The sequence below is a fragment of the Grampus griseus genome (assembly GCF_964374135.1).
Source record: "Grampus griseus genome assembly, chromosome: 17".
In the NCBI taxonomy this organism is placed as follows: Eukaryota; Metazoa; Chordata; class Mammalia; order Artiodactyla; family Delphinidae; genus Grampus; species Grampus griseus.
This window is the reverse complement of record NC_139011.1, coordinates 69872410-69898589: the sequence shown is the minus strand read 5'-3', so window position 1 is coordinate 69898589 and position 26180 is coordinate 69872410. Positions and strand designations below refer to the sequence as shown.

At 38.8% G+C, this 26180-nt stretch overlaps 1 protein-coding gene across 1 annotated transcript in view; it reads left to right on the top strand.

Moving 5' to 3' along the window:
• The window catches only part of DNAJC5B (DnaJ heat shock protein family (Hsp40) member C5 beta), a gene marked incomplete at its 3' end in the record, with an annotated part of 67989 nt that overhangs the window by 5211 nt on the left and 36598 nt on the right, over nucleotides 1–26180 (top strand). The window contains exon 2 of the mRNA XM_082674577.1: nucleotides 14917–15044. Within this exon, the coding sequence (XP_082530703.1) occupies nucleotides 14926–15044 (119 nt within the window). The 5' untranslated portion in view covers nucleotides 14917–14925. The remainder of the gene's footprint in view (nucleotides 1–14916; nucleotides 15045–26180) is intronic.

Here is a 26180-nt window from a genome sequence, read left to right as displayed (position 1 = left end):
TGCTTTAGGTAGTATGGCCATTTTAACAATATTAATTCTTCCAACCCAAGAACATGGGAGGATATCTTTCCATTTTCTTTGTGTCATCTTCAATTTCCTTCAGCAGTATTTTACAGTTTTCAGAGTACAGATCTTTCATCTACTTGGTTAAGTTTATCCTTAGGTATTTTATTCTTTTTGATGTAATTTTAAACAGGATTGTTTTCTTGCCTTCTCTTTCTGATAGTTCATATTAATGTTTAGAAAAGCAACAGATTTACATATATCAATCTTGTATCCTGCAACTTTACTAATTCATTTATTAGTTTTAAGAGTTTTTTGGTGGAGACTTGAGGGTTTTCTAGAAATAGTATCATGTCATCTGCAAATAGTCACAATTTTAGTTCTTCCCTTCCAATTTGGATGCCTTTTATTTCTTTTTCTTGTCTGATGGCTGTGGCTAGCATTTCCAAAAATATGATAAACAGAAGTGGTGAGAGTGGGCATCCTTGTCTTGTTCCTTACTTTAGAAGAAAGGCTTTTGACTTTTCACTGTTGAGTATGATGTCAGCCATGGGTTTGTCATAAATGGTCTTTATTATGTCGGGATATGTTCCCTCTATACCCACTTTGATGAGAGTTTTTATCATGAATGGGTGTTGAATTTTGTCAAATGCTTTTTCTGCATCTATTGAGATGATTGTATGATTTTTTTATCCTTCCTGTTCTTAATGTGGTGTATCACACTGACTGGTTTGTGAATATTGGACCACCCTTGCATCCCTGGAATAAATCCCACTTGATCATGGTGTATGATCCTTTTTATTTATTGTTGAATTCAGCTTACTAATATTTTGTTGAGAATTTTTGCATCTACCTTCATCAGAGATATTGGCTTGTAATTTTCTTTTTTTGTAGTGTCTTTGTCTGGTTTGGTATCAGGGTAATGGTGGCCTAGTAGAATGAATTTGGGAATGCTCTTCATCCTCTTCATTTTTTTGGAATAGTTTGAGAAGGACAGGTATTAGCTCTTCTTTATATGTTGTTTAAAATTCCCCTGTGAAGCTCTCTGGTCCTGGACTTTGGTTTCCCGGGAGTTTTCAAATTACAAATTCAATTTTGCTACTAGTGATCAGTCTGTTCAGATTGTCTATTTCTTTCTGATTCAGTCTTAGAGAGTTGTATGTTTCTAGAATTTGTCTATTTCTTCTAGGTTTTCCAATTTGTTGAAATATAACTGTTCATAGTATTCTCCTATGATATTTTGTATCCCTATGATATCTGTTGCTATTTTTCCTCTTTCATTTCTTATTTTGTTTATTTGGGTCCTCTCTCTTTTCTTGATGAGCCTGGCTAAAGGTTTATCAATTCTGTTTATCTTTTCAAAAAACAAAACAAAAAAACTTGGTTTCACTGATCTTTTCTATTGTGTTTTTGGTCTCTATTTTATTTCCTCTCTGATCTTTAGTATTTCCTTCCTTCTGCTGACTTTGGGCTTTGTTTTTCTTTTTCTAATTCCTTTAGATGGTAAGTTAGGTTGTTTGAGATTTTTCTTGTTTCTTGAGATAGGCCTGTATCGCTATAAACTTCCTGCTTAGAACTGCTTTTGCTGCATCCCATAGATTTTGGAAAGTTGTGTTTCCATTTTCATTTGTCTCAAGGTATTTTCTGATTTATTTCCTCTTTGCTGTCTTCACTGACTCACTCTTTTTTTAGTAGCATGTTGTTTAGTCTCCATGCTTTTCCCATTTCTTGTCTTGCAATTGATTGCTAGTTTCATACAGTTGTGGTCAGAAAAACTGCTCAATATAATTTCTATCCTCTAAAATCTGTTGAGACTTATTTGGTGGCCTAGCATGTGATCCATCATGGAGAGTGTTCCACATGTACTTAAAAAGAATGTGTATTCTGCTGTTTTTAGATGGAATGTTTTATAGATAGCTATTAAATCCAACTGGTCTAACATCATTTAAGACCACTGTTTCCTTACTGATTTTCTGCCTGGATGATCTGTGCATTGATGCAAGTGGAGTGTTAAAGTACCCTACTATTACTGTATTTTTGTTAGTTTCTCCTTTTACGTCTGTTAATATTTTCCTTATATATTTAGGTGCTTCTGTATTAGGTACATATATGTGATGAATGTTATATTCTCTTCTTGCATTGATCCCTTTATCATTATATAATGCTCTTTATCTTTTGTTATATTCTTTTTTTTTTTTTTTGCAGTACACAGGCCTCTCACTGTTGTGGCCTCTCCCATTGCAGAGCACAGGCTCCAGACACGCAGGCCCAGCAGCCACAGCTCATGGGCCCAGCTGCTCCGAAGCATGTGGGATCTTCCCGGACCAGGGCACGAACCCACGTCCCCTGCATCGGCAGGCAGACTCTCAACCACTGCGCCACCAGGGAAGCCCCTAGACTTTATTTTAAAGTCGTTTTTTTTTTTCTGATATGAGTATTGCTACCTCTGCTTTCTTGTCATTTCCATTTGCATGAAATATCTTTTTCCATCCTCTCACTTTCAGTCTGTGTGTGCCTATTTCTGAAGTGAGCCTCTTGTAAGATGGATCTTGTTTTTTTTTTTCAATCGGCCACCCTATGTCTTTTGATTGAAACACTTAGTCCATTGACATTCAAAATGATTATGGATAGGTATGTACTTATTGCCAGTTTGCTGCTTCTTTCTGGTTGTTTTGATAGTTCTTCTCTGTTCTTTTCTTCTTTTAGTTTCTTCTTTTGTTGTTTAATAATTTTCTTTAGTGGTATGCTTGTTTTCCTTTCTCTCTAGTTTTTGTATATCTATGTAGGTTTTTGATTTGTGGTTACCATCTCCCTTAGCCTTCTATGATTCTATGCTTTCTTCATATTTACAGATTTAGGCACATTAAAATTCCATTCCCTTTGTAACCTCTTTTTTTTTTTGTTTTTGTAACCTCTTTTTAAAAGGGACATTTTTTAACTTTGGAAAATTAGGCAACATAATAGGAATTAACCAATTTGCATTCTGAAACATAAACACTTGATTTTATAGAAGAATTGCCAGAATTGTTCCATAATTTTGTTTGAGGTGCTGCTGGAGTGGTCACCAACAGCCTCTTAATTTTACACAGTCAAGGCAATAACTTATCTTTTTCCTTTCTAAATTCACTTAACAGAATGAAGCTTACCCAGATGACTCATCCCATGAAATTTATAAAGTGGGTGGCCTGAATTCCATATATAGCAATAATAATAATAATAATAATGTAGAAGGGTAATAATAGTAACAGTGATAGCGATAATAATGCCTTTGTTCACTGCATTGGGTTGTTTAGATTAGGATTTATTTGTTGGAACTATGTGCCCTTGGACATCACATGTTCAAAATGAGTGGTGCTTGCACCTGCTGATATATGAAGTTTACATTAAGCACTATGTACCCTAATGTTTATGATTCTTAGATTATTTTAGTCAAATATTCAAATTCATCTAGTACCTGCTGCAGATTCTGATGATGTATTGGTACTAATCATTTATTATAATAACCCTAACCCCATGTGGTAATTCAGAGAGATATATAAAAGGACTCTAGGAGCACCTAAGGGAATAGTGAAGACCCCATAAATAGAATACACAGGGAAAATTTGCATGCAATGCCCCCACCCCCAAACACACACACACACACACACACACACACACAGACTTCTCTCTCCAATTTTCTAGAAAGGCCACATTGGTTCAATCTTGGAATATTTTCTAGGTTCCCCTCTTCAAACTTCAATGATTATATTGGCAATGCTTTTATAGTACATTTGGTGCATTTTGCATCAAGGAGTTATTTATGTGCTTACCATGAGTTATGTCCTTTTACAAATATCATTTGAAGCGCACCATTTCTAGAAAGCCTCACCTGTTTTAGTGGAATATGATTCCATTAATCTCTGGCTGTATCTTTAGATTATATATCAGAAGCCATGTGTGTATAGGCATGTGCTGACATCCTATGTATTAGAGCACACATCAGCATGAATCTTTTATTTCTTCAATTTAAGTGCCCAGGGCCATTGAATGTACTCTTCCACCTGCCTAGAATATATTTGCTTCTACAAACAATCCCTTCATCTAGTTCTTTTCAGTTATCTGCTTGGTTATTTTTGTTCAGGGAAGCTTTTTCTGATCTTCCCCTGCTCCACTGATTTACATAGTCTTACATCTCTCCAAAGTCTTACTTTTATACTTATTTGAGTGATCATTTGATTAATATCTGTCTCTATTGGTAGGTTGTAACTCTGTAAACCACAAACCCAGAGTCTGTGTTTGGTTTTGTTTACCAGGATATTTCTAGCATTTAGCCCAATGCCTAGACCTAGCAGGTAACCAACTGTTGAATGACTAGATGAATAAGAAACTATGTTTTCTCTCTGAGAAACAGCTGTAGTTTTACTTCACCTAAGAGTTTTGCAATACTTAAAAAAATTATAAACTCATGGTTTAGCCAATATTAAAAAATTAAAAAGTAATGATTTAAGAAGAGAGTGGTTAATGGTGTAAAAATAATGGATTTTACTAAGACTATATATTAAACTGAATTTGAGGCTTTAAACCTCAATTTTAAAAAACATCACCCATAATCTCATCATATTAATATAGCAACTATTTTCATTTCATCAAAGGACACTGCCCTTCTAATTAAACTTAAGAGCTTTTGCACAGGAAAGGAAACCTAAGCAAAACAAAAAGACAACCTACGGGTTGGGAGAAAATATTTGCAAACAATGCTACCGACAAGGGCTTAATTTCCAAAATATACAAAAAGTTCATACAGCTTAATATCAAAAAACAAACAACCCAATCACAAAATGGGCAGAAGACCTAAATACACATTTCTCCAAAGAAGATATTCAGATGGCCAACAGGCAAATGAAAAGATGCTCAATATTGCCAATTACTAGAGAAATGCAAATAAAAACTATAATGAGGTATCACCTCACACCAGTCATAACGGCCATCATTAAAAATCTACAAACAATAAATGCTGGAGAGGGTGTGGAGAAAAGGAAGCCCTCCTACACTGCAGGTGGGAATGTAAATTGGTGCAGCCACTATGGAGAACAGTACAGAGGTTCCTTAAAAAACTAAAAATAAAGTTACCATATGAGCCTGCAATCCCACTCCTGGGCATATATCCAAAGTAAACTCTAATTTGAAAAGATACATGCACCCCAATGTTCACAGCAGCGCTATTTACAATAGTTAAGACATGGAAACAACCTAAATGTCCATTGACATATGAATGGATAAAGAAGATGTAGCATATATCTATATACATACTTATATAGATATAGATATATAGATATATATAATCGAATATTACTCAGCCATAAAAATGAATAAAATAATGTCATTTGCAGCAACATGGATGGACCTAGTGATAATCATATTAAGTAAGTCAGACAACGAAAGACAAATATTATATGATATCACTTATATGTGGAATCTAAAAAACTGATACAAACAAACTTATTTATGAAATGGAAATAGACTCACACAGAAAACAAACTTATGGTTACCAAAGGGGATAGCAGGGTGGGTGGGGGAGAGATAAATTAGGAGTCTGGGATTAACATATACACACTACTATATATAAAACAGATAGACAACAAGGACCTACTGTATAGCATAGGAAACTATACTCAATATCTTATAATAACCTATAATGGAAAAGAATCTGAAAAAGAATACATACATGCATATATGTATGTATATATATATACACACATAAATATATAACTGAATCACTATTCTGTACACTTGAAACTAACACAACACTGTAAATTAACTATACTTCAATTTAAAAAAAAAAAGGACGTTTGTCCTTAAGCTGAAGGGATGATGGAACTTGGGTATTTAGCTTTACATGTCTTTAGTTCCCCCCACCCCTGCCCCATTTATCTGCATGATGATGGGCTGCTTTCTAAACTCTGGCTGGAAATCAGGATCTATGAGAAATAGCCTTTGTATCTGAAGAACAACAACGATATCTAGAGGTGAGAGTGCTCTGAAATGTTTATACAAAATAGCACTAGGATTTGCTACCTGTCATACTAAGCAGCAAACTTAAACACTACCTTCAACTTCAGGAGCCAGACCACATTTTGCAAAATTCAGGAGTAATACCTGTCTCATTTGACTTAAGACTTTTTCAGTCTGTACGATCTTACTCAAAATCATAGGGAACTATTCTCTCTTGTGACCTTGTATTTTATATGAGACTTTGACCATTGTTTTAACAAGAAATCCCTAATTTTTTTGTCTGTGCCATTTGGCATGCAGAATCTTAGTTCCCTGACCAGGGATTGAACACATGCCCCCTGCAATGGAAGCGTGGAGTCTTAACCACTGGACCGCCAAGGAAGTCCCAAGAAATCCCTAATTCTTAAAACCACCTCAGTCACCACTGTGAATCAGTGCCTCTTAACTAAGATTAGGGTAAAATGTTCAGCTATAAAAACAGGTGAATTAATGTAGTGAGAAATTAGAGTTTCACCCTTATTAATGTTATATGGTCCTTCCAGTAATTTTAAAGCAACTGATTAGTACTAGGCTTAGACCAAAGGAAAATAAAATTAAAAAGAACCCACTTTGACTCTGAATAGCTAAAGCAAACTTGAGAAAGAACAACAAAGCTGGAGGTATCACACTCCCTGATATCAAACTATATTATTAATATAAATGCTATAATAATCAAAACAGTATGGTATTGGCATAAAAACAGACACACAGATCAATGGAACAGAACACAGAGCCCAGAAATAAAGCCACGCTCATATGGTCAATTAATCTATGACAAAGGAGCCAAGAATATACACTGGGGAAAGGACAGTCTCTTCAATAAATGTGTTGGGAAAACTGGACAACCACATGCAAAAGAATGAAACTGGACCGTTATCTTACACCGTACAGAAAAATCAACTCAAAATGGTTTAAAAACTTGAAGGTAAGACCTGAAACCATAAAAGTCCTAGAAGAAAATGTAGGTGGTAAGCACCTTGACATCGGTGTTGGTGATATTTTGGATTTGACATTAAAAGCAAAGGCAACTAAAGCACAAATAGACAAGTGGGAATATGTCAAACTAAAAACTTTCTGCACAGCAAAGGACACCATCAACAAAGTGAAAAGGCAACCTACCAAATGGGGGAAAGTATTTGCAAATCATATAACTGATAACGGGTTAATAACTAAAATATATAAAGAATTCATACAAATCAATAGCAAAAAAGCAAGCAACCCAAATAAAAAATGGATAGAGGATCTGAATAGGTATTTTTCCAAAGAAGACATGCGGATGGCCAACAGGTCCATGAAAAGGCTCTCAACAACACTAATCATCAGGGAAATACAAGTCACAACCACAGTAAGATATCACTTCACACCTGTCCAAATGGCTATCATCAAAAAGTCTACAAATAACACATGCTGACGAAAATGTGGAGAAAATGGAGCCTCTTGCGCACTGTTTGTAAGAATGTAAATTGGTGCATCAACTATGGCAAACAGTACCGAGTTTCCTCAAAAAATTGAAAACAGAACTACCATATATTTCAGCAATTTCTCTTCTGGGTATTTATCCAAAGAAAACATTAACTCGAATAGATACCTGCACCCCCATGTTCATTGCAGCATTATTTGCAATAGCCAAGATATGGAAACAACCTAAGTGTATATCAATGGATGAACGGATAAAGAAAATGCGGTATATATCACTTAGCCATAAAAAAGAAGGCAATCTTGCCATTTATGACAACATGGATGGACCTTGAGGGTATCATGCTAAGTGAAATAATTCAGACAAACCTATATAATCTCACTTACATGTGAAATTAAAAGAAAACAAACAAACCTGAGCTCACAGATACAGAGAACAGATTGGTGGGCGCCATAAGCAGAGGGGGGTGGGGGGGAGTGGTCGTGGTAATGGGTCGGTGAAGTGGGTGAAGGGGGTCAAAAGGTACAAACTTCTAGCTATAAAATAAGCCATGGAGATGTCATGTACAGCATGGTGACTATAGTTAATAATACCGTATGGCATATTTGAAAGTTGCTAAGAGAGTAGATCTTAAAAGTTTTCATCACGAGAAAAAAATTTGTAACTATGTATGGTGATGGATGTTACCTAGACTTACCGTGGTGATCTTTTAGCAATATATACAAATATTGAATCACTACATTGTACACCTGAAATGAATTAAATATGTCAACTATATCTCAATAAAAAAAAAAAGAACCCACTTTTCATGTCAGGAGATAGCACATTTTCTTGATTGAAAGTTCTGGTGGAAACCTGGAAGCAATTCCATAGCAGCATCTGGCTGAGCCAAGCAACAGTTGACTAATGATCGAATTAGAGGTAGCATGTATTTTGGTATCACTGGATGCCTTGTACAGTTGACTAATGATCGAATTAGAGGTAGCATGTATTTTGGTATCACTGGATGCCTTGTAATGGCAAGCTTTGTGGTCATGCATGTTTTATTCTCTCTTTGTTATGTTTTCCAGAGGGATAACCAATTGGCTGATAGAGTAACAAATCAAAAGTAACTCGACGCCATTGACCCGCTTAAGCTCGCATGGGAACGACGGAAAGGAGCAGCCGTTTACTCTGAAAGAGCGGAACAGGTATGAAACAATTCCTTGTTGTTGCCTTTCTTTATTTCTTTGCATATCTATTTCCAGACCAGCTGAAAACAGCAAGTTATTCCTGTTTGAAAACACAGAATCGGAGTTAAAGGAACAGGTACTATGGGTTATTTGTAAGATTCCCAAGTTGTCTCATCTTCAGGTTGCTGTTTATAGAAGTACCAGGGCAGTCAAGAGGTAATTATTTTTCAATAGCAAACTGTAACCACACTAGGGAGAATTATTACTTTAAAACATAGGTTAGCATTTTGGATGTGTGTTTAGCTTTAAGATACAACGCCCCTTGAATAAGGAGATCTTGCTCCAATAAACAGATTTCTATAGAGGAATTATAGAAGTAATTAAAAAATGGTGAAACATGTTGGCTCCTCCAATCACAGCCATCAGAAGTGTTTTTGCTGTTTAATGATCTAATCTCCCCTGCTCACATTCATTTTCTCAGCCGTGAAGGGACCCTGCCAAGAAAGGCATAGTTTGATTTTTTTTCCATTTTCAGAATTCACATAATAGACAGAGGTGAAGCTTCTTTTACTCTGAAGGAAACATTTCATGTCAACATGAAAAATTTAGAACAGCGTTTGTAGGGCTCCTGGAATTAGAACCTTTAAAATATGTGTTTATTTTGAATTGGATGTCTGTCACCATTGGAGTGCTGAACGTTCTTTCAATTATATCTTTATCAAGAGACAGGTAAGCTGTATGTGGCTTGGTAGTGACTTTAGTGGTCAGTGGTTTAAGATATTATGATATTAATGGACTGTAACGCAGCTAGAAAGTAATTTAAGTTCAGATGATTAAGTGTCATGCACTTATCATGATCAAAATTAAATTACTTAATAACTTTGCATAACAGCTTTTTCTCGATAGGATAGTACAGATGAGAGACTATGAATAAATAATAAAGACTTGAGTTTTGAATAGGAATATTAGCATTCAAAAGGCTACAGAGGAAGAACTCATAAAGATTATATTTTATATAGGGAATTAAACAAGGGTATGACTCCATTATTTAAGTTTAAGGAGAGTTTTTAGGAGATGTTTTGACTATTGCTCTGTAGTTAGTATGTTCTTGGCATAATGTCTTTATTTTCACACAATAAACAACTAAGGGTTTCAATGTATTACTCTATTGAATTTGACACTAAATGTCATCTGCATTAATAATATATGAAGAGTCTGGTTTCCAGCTCAGCAAGGGCACAGAAAAATAGCAGGTTGTTGCTTGACACACAGAAAGCAACCCTGCAGTCTTTGGGTTCCTTTATGGTTCAGTTTATAGAGTCAGCCAACTACTAACAACACTGACCAGCTATTGACCAACTATCTTTTTCTTGTGTTCCAATGTTGATGTAACTTTTTTTAAGTACCTCAAATAAGAGACGTTGATGTTGTCGTCTAAAAAGAAATATTTTGATCTCTTGGGAATAGGGCAAAGAAGATGAAACAGAAAATAAACAAATTCCGAACTCTGTAACAACCCATTCTGAATATTATTCAATCCACAACATAAAGAAAGTCAGCTACTGGATTTCACTTAGCAGGAATAGATTACAGTGTGATGAGATTTCTAAATAAAGGATGATATGAAAAAATACATAAACCAAAGGAATAGCCAGTTACCATGTCTTCTTGGGCGTGAGTTTCTAAGTCCAGAACTATTTGAGAGATGGAATCTGCCTTCTTTTTCCATTGGGGAGAGGCGTATGTAAAGGGATGGCTGTGGGGCAGGGAAGGGGGAACCCCAGATTGTTTCCAGGACTCCTCCAGCCAAGTGACCTCCCTCTCTTGTTCCTCACCTGGAATAACTTTAGGGGGCAGTCTTGGAAAAATAAAGTCCCAGTCAAAATTGGGAAACTGTGCATGTTTGTGCCTTGTTGAAATTGATTTTAGGACAATCTGTTGATTTATGCAAGCCATGGCCTCTCTCTTATTTCATGAGATGGATGATGAAGAGTGAATACATTTTATTCCCTCAAACTGAAATTTTCTTTTGCATATAGAGAGCAATAAAGGTAACTATTTTTCATATTTTTATTTCTTCTTAGTTCTCTTGACTAGCTCGCTACAAACTTTCCTTCTGAAAATGTCTTGACCCAGATTTTTCACTGCTTCTTTTATCCATACTAGTAATGTCTATACACTATATCTGAATCTGTTTGGTTTGAATACCTTAGTGTATGTATATATATATCTATATCTATATCTATATATATATATGTGTGTGTGTGTGTATATACACACACACACACACACACACACACACATATATATATACCATTGTTATGTCCCTGAAGTATTCATTCTCAAGTACCTGCAAGCCACTTTCAATTTAAAGGTAGAGTAGGTTGCAGTGATTTAAGAAAAATCCACAGTGGCTAAGCCTGGCTTAAAGGTGATCAGGGAACGGCTACTGATGTTTAACTGAGGTGCATGACACTAAGGAGTATTGGTTGACAGTGACCAGAATCTATTTATAGCTAAGACATGCTCAAAAGAAAACAATGTATATGCATTTGTGTACAGGGAGGAATTTTACTGCCTCAACCCAAGGAAGGGTTGATGGACAAACTGTGGGAGGGAATGCGTTGCAAGTGTACCCGAAAACAACTGGAACCAGGGGACTGAACCCCACCAAGGCTCTCTGTCCATCTCCTGCCACTTCTCCTCTTCTGCAGGTCTGTTTCAATCTCTCTCATTTCAGGCCAGCCAACAATACCCAAATTTTACATTTTACAAGTTTTACCATCTGAGAGATTGTTCTACATCCAAAACAAAACAAAAAAATCTTAGGGGAGGACTCTGGTTGACCTGGTTGACTTGGCTTGGGTGAGGTACACACTCCTGGTCTATTCAACTGAGATCACGTAAGACTGAGGCAGGTCTCACCTGCCTATGCTGCAGCGCAGTAGGAGGAGAAAGGAGAGCTAATAGGCTAATAGTAAAGTTGTCTGCTACAGTGATCTCTGGTCAGAATGCCCCAAAAGGCATTTGTTAAGTTGGCTTAGATGACCTCTAACTCCATATTCTACGGTCCTAGGATTTGAATCATTATGTTGATATATTCTTTTTTTTTTTTTTTTTTTTTTTTTGCGGTACGCGGGCCTCTCACTGCTGTGGCCTCTCCCGTTGCAGAGCATAGGCTCCGGACGCGCAGGCTCAGCGGCCATGGCTCACGGGCCCAGCCGCTCCGCGGCATGTGGGATCCTCCTGGACTGGGGCACGAACCCGTGTCCCCTGCATCGGCAGGCGGACTCTCAACCACTGCGCCACCAGGGAAGCCCCAATGTTGATATATTCTTAGTTAGTGACTTTGGGGATCTTGCTACCCAGCGAGATCTTAAAATCTCCGAGACAAGTAGGATGACTGTGGTCCTATTCCTTGTCTACCAAGCCACACAGAAATCCCTACTTTCCAAATCCCATTCATTCATGGCATTTAGTGTGACTAGTGAGAAACCTACCTACCAGTCGCCTCCATTCCTGGGAACAGTTAGGTGGAAGTGTAGGGCAGAGCATCAGTATCATGAGCATATGTGTGTGGTGGCAGCAGGAGAGAGGGGACCGAAAAGAAGTAGGGAGGCTGTCAGTTACTTGGGCAACTTTTCCTTCAGTTGTGAATATTCAGTTGGGCTGTGGTTCCAAGAGAGGGCTGAGCTGCAGAACTGGAACCCAGGGATGAATGACCCAGCCCCAAGTCTTGAATTACTTACTTGCTAGGGAAATTGTGATGGTAGGTAAGAGAGGTAAGGTAGAGCAGTAGTGAAAATAAGTGCTACGATTTACTGAGTGGCTGGCAGTCAGTATGGACATCTGCTGGATTTTGTTTTGTGGCAAGCAAAATTAGGATTCCTCCTCCTCTTGTCCTTGTGTGAACCAGACATTTGGGACTAGGGCCCCTCTGGCCTCCAGAAGCTCCACCTTCATGGAAGGCTAACTGAGGAGGGGACAACACAGTCATGCCAAAAGAGGAGCCTTTGTTCTTGTGGTGTTGTCCTCTGTTAAGTCAGTTTTTTTCCCCAGTGTCTTCAGGGCTGCAGGACTTTTGCTTGGGGTCTGACTTTCTCCAGCACTGGCTTCCTTTTCTCCCCTCAAGAAGCTAAATGCTCACAATAACATTTTGAAGTTCTTCACATTGTCCTTTTTTTTTTTTTTTTTTTGCGATACGCGGGTCTCTCACTGTTGTGGACTCTTCCATTGCAGAGCACAGGCTCCGGACGTGCAGGCTCAGCAGCCATGGCTCACAGGCCCAGCCACTCCACGGCATGTGGCATCCTCCCAGACCAGGGCACGAACCCGTGTCCCCTGCATTGGCAGGCAGGCTCTCAAACACTGTGCCACCAGGGAAGCCCGGCACATTGTCCTTCTTAATCGAATTACTTAGGACCACAAGCACTCACTGTGCCATGTTGCGGTCTCAGGGGCCTCTAAGACCACCCTGACCCACCAAATGACATCCAGAAGGCTCTGCTCTTGCCTGTGGTGGTTCAGTCATTAGTCTGGTGGAAGCAGAGCTCAAAGGTTGGCTTCAACCCAGCCCATCTACCACTGGGATGTGCCCATTTGGGTCTGCCGCTGCCACTGTTATCACCAGGGATTCCTTGTGTTGAACATGAGTATCGCCACAACCCTGATGCCATCTCCTGAGCCCTGGTATATACGTTCATACAGCACTTGCTGCCCAAAGCCCAAAGCCCAGAGATAGACAGTAATTTTCAAGGAACTTCTGGTCAGAGGAGCTTGCAATCTAAGTAATTTTACTTATTTATTTTTTCTTGTTTTGTTTTTGTGATAAAATACAACATAAAGATTACTTTTTTAACTGTACAAGTCAATGACATGAAGTAAAATCACAGTGATATTTAACCATCACCACTATCTACTCCCAGAACTTTTTCATCATCCCAAAGAGAAATTTGTACCCATTAAGCAATAACTCCCCATTCCCCACTTCCCCCTCACCCCCCCACCTCTGGTAGTCCGTGTTCTACTTTCTGTCTCTATGAATACGCCTAGTCAAGGTACTCATATAACAGGGATCAGATACAATATTTGTCCTTTTGTGACTGGCTTACTTCACTTAGATAACGTTTTCAAGGTTCATCTTATTGTAGCATGTATCAGAATTCCATTTCTTTTTATAGCTGAGTAATATTTCATTGTATGTACATACCACATTTTCATTTTTCTGGCTTTTACGAATAATGCTGCTATGAACATTGGTATTTGTTTCTGTTTTTTAATATATTAACTTATTTAATTCTTCAACAGCTCTATGAGTTTAGACACTTTTTTGTCTCCAATTTATAGATAGGGATGGTTATGCAGCTGGTCACGGCAAGGCCAATATTCCAACCCAGGGTCTGACTACAGTGCACTCTCTGACTTACACACTGTGCCTCCTTTAATAAAAATAGTTCTTTGAAGTTACTATGTCCTGGGTACATTATATGCATTATTTCTAAATCCTTAAGGTATCCTTATGATGTGGGCTTTATTATCCTCATATTACAAGTGAAGACATTAAGGCTTGGCGAGGCTGAGTGTGGACACAGGAATGTCCCCAGTGTGCTTGCTTCTCCGTGCTTCCCCCCTAGAGCCAGAACACAGCAGGAAGATGGCTCCTTGGGACTTGGGACAGCACAGCCCTTTCTGTGCTGTGCTATCTCGTGTGCCGAACTCATGAGCACTGTTGGGGGACTTGGTATCCCACAGCTGCAGAGAAGTTCTAACCAGGCTCTTAGATGAGACCAGGATTTTTTTTTTTTGATACTTACAGAAAGTTGTTTTTTTGCGTTTTGTTTGTTTGCTTTTAAAAACTCATACTCTAACAACGGCTAGGCCAATAGAGTCAACGTAAAATAGATGATTATTTCCATTGCTGGCTAAATTTGGAAAAGATACAAAAAAGGAGTTATGCAAATTCTGACCAAAAAAATCTATATATGCCTGACTTGCGAGGACTGACTTTTAACAATTACGAGTTAGCTGGATATTTAGATAACATTTTGCTTCTATTTACCCATGTGGACAAAGCCATATTCCATTTGCATAGCTGCCTGTAGCCTTTAAAACCCTGACTGACCTGAAGTTCTAGTGTTGGCTTTCCTAACCTTTTTCTCCCCTCCTTTTGCAGCTAACACAAAGATGTACTTCAGACTGTCAGTTTACAAAAGGTCAGAAATGAACTATCTTCCCTTGAGAGAGTGGGATCCAGTATGCATAACCCTCACGGCTATTTCCCCTCTGGTTTTGCAGCTTGAGAAAATGGCATGTAACACACCTAACCAAAGACAGCGGACTATGTCAACATCTGGAGAAGCTCTATATGAAATTCTTGGTCTGCATAAGGGAGCATCAAATGAAGAAATTAAGAAAACCTACAGGTACAGAGGAGGTTCAATGATGATATTTCCTGTACTGCTAGTGATAGTTATTTTGTGATTGGCGAGTGCCTCCAATTAAAGACATAAAATTCCTGCTGAGACCTGGTAATCAGGTCTCAGACCTGGAATGTTCCATTCCCTATTCTACAGCATAAGCAGTTGGGAATGGACAGGCATCACACTGATTTTATGAAAGAACTCTCTTGTGATGCTGGGCCTTAGGAAAGGGTAGCCTGTGTTCTAGGCCTGCATTGTTAGAGAGAGACAGACATACAGACAAACACTGCAAATGACCAGGAGTTGTCATTTAACCCACATGAGATAGCATCACCAAATCTGGTAGAGGGATTTAAAAAAATAAATAAAGGGGAGCTTCTTTGTAATTGCTGTATTGTGCTATGCTTTTCAAGTCTTCAGTTTTGATCTTTCATATCTGATCTAATTCCAAGTTAGCTACTTTTGGGAAAAATGGGAATACCTTTTTCTTCAAAGCACCAAGGAATTTTTAAAAGGATTAAGTAAAAAAATAATTTACTTATTGTGCAAAACTTGGAAATCACTAAAAATGAAGATAACAACATTTATCCATAATTCTACCTCTAGTGATAATTATCACTGATATTTTTTCTTCCAGTCTTTTAAAAAAAATCTAGAGAAGACATTTTACACTCGAATTGGATTTATCTATATTCTCTAACTAGCTGTCTTTTTTTTTGTCTTGTCCCAATTTTATTTATTTTTATACAATTTTTAAAGGTTACTTTCCATGTACAGTTACTACAAAATACTGGCTCTCTTCCCTGTGTTGTACAGTATGCCCTTGAGCCTGTCTTACACCCAGTAGTTTGCCCCTCCCCTGCCACTGGTAACCACTAGTTTGCTCTCTATACCTGTGAGTCTGCTTCTTTTATGTTACATTCACTAGTTTGTTGTATTTTTTCATTAAAATTTTTTTTCCAACGTCTTGCATTTCATATTTTAGGAAAATATAATTTTTCTCTCTTTTTTAATTTTTATACAATTTTTAAAGGTTAATTTCCATTTACAGTTATTACTAAATATTGGCTGCATTCCCCTTGTTGTACAATACATCCTTGAGCCTATCTTACACCCAGTAGTTTGTACCTCCCACTCCCCCATCCCTATATTGGGCGCATGTATGTGTTCAAATTAGGAGTTTTGCATTTTCGGATATATACCCAGGAGTGGAACTCCTGGGTCATATGGCAGTTCTAGTTTTAGTTTTTTGAGAAACCTCCACACTGTTTTCCATAGCGGCTGCACCAATTTACATTCCCACCAACTAACTAGCTTTCTTTTTAACAAGATCCTATCATGAAAATATTTTGGTGCTGTTTAATATTGTGATTTTTAATGCCTGCAGCCTAGGGCTATTCTGTAACTTAATTACTTTATGAGCTACTTTTTAACATGTAAATTCTTTTAATTTTCACTATACTTAATATCCTTGTACATAAATGATGATGCACATTTCCAATTACTTCCTAACTTATTGAGGAATAAAGCTGTGCCTTTAGAAGAAAAATGAATCAAACTACAAATGAAAGTTTCAGATTTTAATCAGTTACTTCTTGATTTGGCCTTGAATTCGGTTTTTAAACTTATTTTTGTTTGTTTTTTGTTGTATGGAAGTTTAATATTTTTAGGTAGGCAAATTTGTTAGTCATTTTCTTTATGGCTTTTGTTTTACCTGTTGTGGTTAGAAAGCCTCTCCCAACTATAATAGTATAAAAATATTAACCATTATCTTCTTCTAGTACATTTATGATTTTGCTTTTATATTAAATCTTTGATCCATTTGGAGTTTATTTTGACATGAGGAATGAAGGTAGGATTCCAGATTAATTTTTTTCCCAAATCACTAGTCCACCAAAATTTATTGAATTCTCCATTTTTATCTACTGATGGAAAATTCTTTGGCTTTGAATTGGAACCTTCACCATGTGGTAAACTATGGGACCTGAAACGTCTTCAAGAAGCATGTGCTGAAGAATAAATGACAGTGGTGAAAATTTCCATTTGAATCCAAATAGTTCTGTGAAAATGGCAGATTTTGATCAAAGTCAATATCAATCTTCTAGTTTATATTTCACTTAAGGTGCTGGAGAAGAAAAAGTCTTTGCTGTTTCATTGTGCCCTAGAGCTACCCAGGAGCGTGGCTGGGAGCTGTTCAGCCCCCTGTGGGTAGATGTCCTTGGTGAAGGGTCACTAAACTTGACTTTTAAGGCTTTGGGCTGAGACGCTGTGCTGGGGTGGGACTGGGAATCAAAGTATATGCACTGTAAGCATAATACCCTACACAAAGATGATCCCCAAAATGAGAAGAAAAGTGATGTCTAACTATAAGTTCTAAAGCCCGCTTTACTTTACAAATGTGACTTTTCATTGCCTTTATTTATTTTGTAAGCTAAAATTTCAAGTCATATCCTAATTAAGACACTAATTATGCTGAGTAGTTTGCAAGTTTAATAATTACAACCTAAAGTCTTTTCATGTAATCAGTGTCTTCCTATTAATTTTGTTTTAATGTCATACAAATATTATTTTTTCAGCTGATTAGGATACTAGTATGCTGCCCAAAGCATCTACTTCTAACTAAATTACACATTTGTATTCTGCAAGTTATTCAAAATGTATGAGCAGGCTGAAAATCCACTGAGAATATTATTCTTATATTCAGGGATCTGGATCAAAGCAGTGACAATATAGTGAAATTAAAAGTCAGTGAAGTTTAATAAAATTACCAACTGTTGAATCCATACGGTGCTTGACCTCTGTTGTAACCCTTGGTTGTGCTCTTGAAAACAAGGCTGAGCTAGAAGACCTCTTTTTTTTTAATATTTTATTTTATTTTTGACTAGATAATACATTCACCTGATTAAAATGAGAACACATAAACACGTATACAAAAAAATTCTCCCTCCTACCTCATATCCCCCAGGTTCCCTCCCTAGGGAAAGAAATTCCTGTGTACCCTTCTAGAGAGATCTTATGCTATATAAACATATAAAGAGACCTTCTGGTCTAGGCAAGATGGTACAGGCTTGTCTCTCACAGATCCTCCCTGCTAATAAGCATGATGAAAACCCTTGGAAATAACACAAGAGACAAAAAAAGAGAACCTTCAAAAGGCAGATGGAAAAAGAAGAGATGAATTGGTTAGGGATCACAGGACCAAAGGAGCAACACAGTGACAAGGCATCTTACAACTCCACACCCAAGAAAAGGTAATCCAGGCCTGGCCTTTCCCAACACCCACTCTAGCAATGGAAGGCAGCCAGGTAGTCCTATTCTTCCTCTAAATTGAACTGAAGTCCTGCCAACAACTCTAGGTAATCCCAGCAGAAACAGCAAAGAGGACCAACTGAATGTCCGCCTAACAAGAGCCAGCCAGAGGACTTTCCCACCAGCCTGAGACTCCCCTCTCCCACCCAGAGATCCCACTTTACAGGGGAAATTAACAAGGGGGATTCTGCCACAACAAACACCCAGCCCAGGAAATGTTTTTGTCCCTGCAGCCTGGAGATTCCCTTCCGCCACCTAAAGGCACCAGACATCCAGCCTGGGAAGGCTCCTTTCACTTCCTCAACTAGTACCAACAAGCACCAGTAGCAGCCCCAGAGGCAGGAGACAAACCAAGCAGACCAAAATAGCACCATGGAGTTTCTGAAAACTAGATTGTCACTGGAACCACTGACCACAAAAGTAGGCTAGGACCTGCACGCTAAACCCAAACTGACTGACTGTCTATTAAAAGGAAAAATTTAAATAGGACCCAGAGTCTCCTAACATAATAGCCAAAATGTCCACATTAAAAGCACGCATTTTATACAAAGAACGAAGGAAATCCCAACTTGCATGAGAAGAGATTATCATCTGACTCCCACACAGAGGTGAACCAGTTATTGGAATTATCTAAGTATTTTAAAGTAACCATCATAAAAAAGATTCAACAAGCAATTACAAATTCTCTTGAACCAAGTGAAAAAAATGGAAATTTCAGCAAAGAAATAGAAATTGTAAAGAAGAACCAAAAGGAAATGAAAGAACTGAAAAATAAGAGAAATAATATAACTAACTGGATGAGCTCACTAGTAGAGTAGAGATGACAGAGGAAAGAGTCAGTGTCCTCCTCAGGACAGATCGATACAACGTATGCAATCTGAACAACAAGAGAACATAAACTGAAAACAAACAATCACAGGAAACTGCGAGCCCATAGCGAAAGATCTAACACTTACAGCATTCGTGTCCCAGAAGGGGAGAAGAAAGAGAGTGAGACTGAAGAGTATTCAAAGAAATAACCACCGAAAATTCCCCCAATTTGGCAAAACATGTAAACCTACAAATCAAGAAGCTGAGTGAGGGCTTCCCTGGTGACGCAGTGGTTAAGAATCCACCTGTCAATGCAGGGGACATGGGTTTGAGCCCCAGTTCAGGAAGATCCCACATGCTGCGGAGCAACTAAGCCTGTGCGCCACAACTACCGAGCCTGCGCTCTAGAGCCCACGAGCCACAACTACTGAATCCCACATGCCTAGAGCCCGTGCTCCACAGCAAAAGAAGCCACCACAATGAGAAGCCCACACACTGCAACGAAGAGTAGCCCCCTCTTGCCACAACTAGAGAAAGCCTGCACACAGCAATGAAGACCCAACACAGCCAAAAATAAATAAATAAATAAATTTTAAAAAAAAGAAGCCGAGTGAATCTCAAATAGTATAAATCTAAACAAGTCCATACTAAGACACATCATAATTAAACCTCTGAAAACTAAAGACAAAGAAAATGAAAGCAGACGGAGAAACAACACAATGTTTATATGGGGACAGTAATTCAAATGACAGCAGATTTCTCACCTGAAATAATAGTGGCCAGAAAGGAGTGATACAACATTTTTCAAGTGCTAAAAGAACTGTGAATTCTATATCTGGCGAAACTATACTTCAGGAATTATGGGGAAAGAAAGACATTCTCAGATTAAGGAAAACTGAAAGAATTAATCACTAGCAGATCTACTCAAAGAATGGCTAAAGGATGTTCTTCAAAAGAAAGAAAATGATGAAGGAAGCAATCTTGGATCATCAGAAAGGAAGAAAGAACAATGAACACAGAAATATGGGTAAATACAATTGACTATCCTTCTCCTCATGAGTTTTCTAAATAATATATGATGACTGGTATAAAAATTATAATATCATCTGATACTCAAGACAATGATGTTTAAAAGTGGAGAGAATAATGGGACCTAAATGGGAGTGAGCTTTCTGTACTTGACTCAAATTGGTCAAACACTGTTATCTGTAGACTGTGATAACCACTAAAAAGAATACACAAAGTAATACACTCCAAAAAACTAGAAGTAAATCAAGATGGAGTCCTTGAAAATGCTCAAATAACCCCCAGGAAGACAAGAAAAGGGAAATGGAGAAATGAGAAACAGAGGAAACAAGCAGAAAACAAATAAATGACAGACTTAAGCCCTAACATATTAATAATTATATTAAATGTAAATGGTCTAAGTATGAGTTATATTTTTCCTTTCTTGTTATACAAATGGTGGTGTACTATCACTCCTACGTTGTGAGTTGCATTCTTCTCTTAATATATCTTGGAGGTCATTCTAGGAAATGATCAGTTCATAAAAAGTTTCCATTTTTTCACATTGCTGTATAGCTTTCCATGGCAGAGCCGTCTCATGATTTAATCATTTCTCTATTGATAGATAGTTAGGTTGTTTTCCATCAAGGCTTCCTTTTTAAACCAACTTAGAGCTTCTCCAAGAGGCAAACAGAAAGTTTCCCATGGTCCCAGAAAGGTAGCTAGAGGTGGGAAGAGGGGAACTATCTTGGTGTTCCTGTCCACTTTCCAGTTTTGCTATGTACCAATTCTAAATTCCTGGGCAAGTATCTAGTGGGCCCAGCTGGGTCAGATGCTCGCCCACGTCTACCTGGCTCTAACTAGAGATCTGGAATCACAAATCCCCACTACCACTCAGCAAGGACTGTAGGATCCAACCCTATGGGAAGGAAAAGTGGCTATGTTCTCTAAGAGGGGTACAGAGTTGGGAAGGAAATTGTCAATATCTCTAGTTCTTTATTTTTTAAGAGAAAATACCATAAACAGCCTCACAGACCTATCTCAGTGCCTTCCTATGTCTATTTATGAACCCTTATCATAGAACCTTTCAGTCAATAAACCATTGTGTCTTCCTATATCATTGTTTTTCCTACATTACAAGTACAACCACACTTCATTAGTCAGCTGATAAATTGGAATCCCCAGCTATTTCAAAGGACAGCAGAGAGGATGACTGGAGGAAGGTTTCTACTGTGTCAATTCATAATGTACTGAAGCACTTGCCTCATGGAGATTTTGTAAAGAGAAAGGAGATCACTTTTTCAAAGCGCTTGGAGCCCTTTGTGGAAAATCACAGTGAAAATACCAGGTACTATTATGAATGGACAGATACTCTCATCCTTAAAAGTCTAAAATTATCCTGCCATTTGGTGCTACTGTTCAAAAACCATTTATCTAGCATAAAGTGAGTTTTTCCTCCATGTCAAAAGTGCCATAGCACAGAGTGAGACTCGTGGTGTGAGTCTTAGCCAGGGCCTTCATTATGGAATAAATCTGCCTCCCATATTACAGAGCATAATAATTCCAAGGAGTTTGAAGTCTAAGCCTTATTTAATTCAGTTCTCTCATAGCTGGGTCATGTCGCTTAATCCTACCAATGTTTCTTCACAAGATGAGCAAATATTTTTCCCCTATTCTCCCACTGCCTAAGAGTCTTTACTCCCCCTTTTCATGCTGTCTGAAGGAGACTCACTTGAGTTAAGCTTTTAAAGTTCAGATACACCTAGAATGGCTAAGAGGTTACCCATCTTTCACATATTTGCTGTAGCTTTAAACAGGCAAGCTTTCCCCTCTCACCTAATTAAAGCAGTCTCTCTGAGCCAACAGAAATTTTGAGTTACGAAGCTGGCAGAGGAGGAGAGGAAGAGAGAAATGCTAGTGAATGGTGGGACAACTGGGGACATGGTAGGTTGCTGAAATAAGACCCTCAAAGATTATTTTCTACATAGCCCCCAATACCAGTCTTTGGCCCCTTTCAAGTGACTCAAGAGCTTAGGTTCCCTGTAAAGTCTCCACCACCCAAGTCCTTCTAGGAGGCTCCCCTGGGAGAGTCTCCCAGGACCCAGGAATCAGTTCATTCCCATGTAGCAGGATTGCTCCACCAAACCAAGTTTCCACCCTGTTGATGATATCTGCTTTGCCATTCACTCAGTGAGCATGTCCACGGCCACTGCTAAGTACAACTTGGGGCATGCTAGGCTCTGCTGCTGCAGGTCCCTGGTTCTTAGCTGGGTACAGCTGCTCTGCTGCTGTTCTGTGCCACTCTCCCAGGCCTGGCAGGCATAGCAGGTGCTCCTTGCTAACTCCTCAGTGCTCAAGTCTTCTGACTACTCCTCCAGGCCAAGACACTGCCTCTGCTATTTCTCTTGAGGCTCAAAGGAGTCATAAATGCCTGCTGGGCTGTGCCCTTGGGAGGTGGGGGGATGGATGTAGGGAATGGCTCCCTCGTTTTTGTGATACTCTCTTAGAGCCCCCAGTGAATGTCAAAGTTTGGTAGAAAAGCTTCCAGATTTTCTTGCAGATCTCTTTTTCTATAGGACCCAGATACGTGTTCAAGGGTGAGTCAGAGACTAGCAGTAATGATGCTATACCTAGAATCTCCATCCCCTCTGACAGATAAACATTTGTTCCCTTGATAAAGGGTCATGTTTATCATGTCTGGCTCTTTCTTCCCTAAGACAGCATCCTTTCCCAGAACACTCTGCAGTTCCCAGCCCACCCCCAGAGAGGCTTCTGTCAGGTTGCCCTACCAGTTTGTCAGACTCACCCAACTGTGACTGCTCCAGCAGGGTATATGGCTTAGACTCCTTCTGGAAGGCTCTCTAGCCCTGGGGGATTTCTGGGAGGCTGCCATCACCATGCTCTCAAGCATGCCCTGATTTGTTCAAACTCCCGGCCGTGCAGGGCAGGCTGTGATGGCTACAAGGTGCAGCCCTACCATAGCCCTACAACAAGGCTACCTGACTATGTTCTCCTTAAAAACCCGAATTACGTAAATGCAGTTTGTCATTAATCTGTGCTCAGCAAGCACTTTAGGTGTGTGATTAGAGCCTTCTTTTCTTGATATTGACTGTCACATAAGAATCCTTCACTCCAAAATCAGTAGATTGTTGGTCTATACCTCATACTGCTATCTAATTATTGCAGAAGCCAGGAAGGCTGATCAGATCACTTAGCAACCACTGGTATGTTTAGAGTCTCCTACAATCGTAATGGCTTTATAGCAACAACTCTTGTTTATTACCCAACAGATATTTATTGAGCACCTACTATATGTTGGGCATGGTTTTAGGCACTAAGAAAATAGCAGTGAACAAAACAGACAAAATCCCAGCACTCCTGTAGCCTATATTCTAGGCTGGGGAAATGAGGGAGGCTTAATAATAAACAGAGAAGTAAAATATACAGTCTACCAGATGCTGGTAAATGATGTGGAGAAAAGCAAAGCAGTGCTAGGAATGGTGCTGGACGTTACATATTCTCTTTGAGGTGTTCCACACAGATTTTAACACTAAAATCCCTTGACTGCAGTGAACTCTAAGTATATAGTAACAGTCAAGAGTGCAGGATATGGAGTCAGAAAGACCTGGATTCAAAGCCCTTCTCTTAGCCTCATTTTTCTCACAGTAAAATGCAGATAATGGTACTGACCTCAGAGGGTTGCTGAGGATTAAATGAGATGATACATGTGAAGTGTTTAGCCAAGGTCTGGCACATGGGTACTGGCTGCCACAAAGGATACATAAGGAGTGAGAAATACAGCCTTAAAGAATGGTATTCTTCAAACCTGGTTGGGGCATGGGTGCAAAGAGACTCTCTAAGGAATGTCTGTGCGTGTGCGCATGTATGTGAGAGGGCGTGTCCGTGTGTATATGTGTGTGTAAGAGAATGTGTGTATGTTTGTGTGTAAGAGAGTGTGTGTATGGGGGGTATTTAGATTCTGTGACCTTTAAATTCCACTGAACACGTTTAAAAGAGTGTAACAACTTATATTTTAACATGTCAATGTTTGTAATATGCTGACAATTGCACCCTTTGCATCTATTCACTTTTTTTTTTTTCGCTGCTCCCCGCAGCATGCAGGAACTTAGTTCCCCGAACAGGGATCGAACGAACCCATGCCCCCTGCAGTGGAAGTGAAAAGTCCTAACCAGTGGGCTGCCAGGAAATTCACATCTATTCACGTTTATCAAAAAACTTTAAGATACCAAGTTAAGATTGTGGAAGGAACAATTTCTCAAAATTATTTTAAGGAGCATGTAAGCAGAAAGTTAGAATCTAATTGAGAGAGAGAAAGAGAGAAGGGGAGGGAAGGAGAGAGGCAAGAGAGAAGAGAACAAAAAAAGAAGAAACCCAAACATCATACCCAAAGTGATTACAAGGAACCAAGGAACCACTGAGGTGGGCTTGAGGAGAGGGGCGTGTTGGGACCTTCCTGGAAGCTCTCTACACGCTCCATGGCCCACTGTGCTGTCCCATCAGAGTATGAAATCCTCATAGGTTGTAATTCCCTCTTTCTTGCCTTTCCCACTCCATCAACTCCTTGAGGGCAGGCAGTATGCTTTGTCTTCCATTGCACTTCCAGTCCTAGCACCAAGCCAATATTTACCAAATGCAAGAATGAACTGGTCAGCAAACAGATTTTTGCCTGTGGGTTTTCTCCTTGATTATATTCTCAGCTTCTTTAGGACCATTTCTCAAATATTTGGTCACCTAGCTGAAGAGAGAGTCATATACTGACCCAGTACATAGAGAGGAGCAGATCAGCAAGGAAAGACCATAGTTTCAGTAGGGACACAGTACATTTTACATGGCTGTGGAGCCTTCAAGTGAGAAGTAGTTAGGGGATAAGGAAGGGAAAACTGTAGAAAATAGAGCCGGTTATGCAATTTAGAGAATCTAAGTCTTGAGTATTCAAAATCTCATATGCAACCTAAATGATAGTTTTTATTTACACGGATGTGTCCATTTTTGAAGTTAGATAAAAACAAATTTAAGATGGCTGAAAGGAAGGCTGACTGGTTCCCCCGGTGTACGTGGTGCAGGAGCCTAACATAACACTGGCCAGTTGGATAAGAAATCCGATACAGATCGAGCTCTTCCTTAGGTCCTCAGAGAACCACAAAATCAAAGTGAACTGTTCTGTATATTAGCACCTGGGTCTCTGTGCCCATGGATGAGCTTAATTTCTCCTTGTTGACAAGGTACCAAATATCTTGGTTCACAGGGTAGCAGGGACTCAACTGATTTTTCTATTTCATTCAGTTTCACATGGAACTTTCTGGAAATTATCTTCCACCTCTGAAGAGGTGAGTTGCCTCAGCGTAGACCGAAGTGTGGCAATGCTGTTTTCACAAGGAGCAGGAAAGAGTGTCATTTCCATAGTGATCTGTGGCAACCCCAGTCTGTGGTGCTTTTACCCATCTTTATTAGCAATTACAGGTCCTAACGGAGGCTGCTTATGAATAAAGTTTAAATGTCAGGGGAATGCATAGCTAATAAGAATCGTAAATATTTACAAGGCAAAGTGATGATTCAAGCTCACAAAATAAATTGAAATTAATCTCTATCAAGCACTAATTTGTTTCCTGAGTTCTAAAACCTTCCACTAAAAAGAAGAGTATATGAGGCTATGTCAGCGTTATCTTCCAGGTCAGTGCATCACCTCCTGTCTCCTATGGCAAATCTTCCACTTGATCCTCTTAGTTCTTCATGCAGCTTCTCCTTCAGTTATTCCTGGGCGCTGGAATCATTAGGATCAATGACTTTTTTTTTCCACTCGCTCATTTACTCAAGACCTATTTACTACTAGATACCTATTATCAATACATTAGACTATGAAAGATGAATATACATATCTATCTATATATCTACGTCTATCTATACCCATCTGTAACCACAAACTTTGTACCATTTAAAGAGCTTACCTTATAAAAAGTTAGATTTAGTAAGGTTTAAAAGATACATACTAGAAGA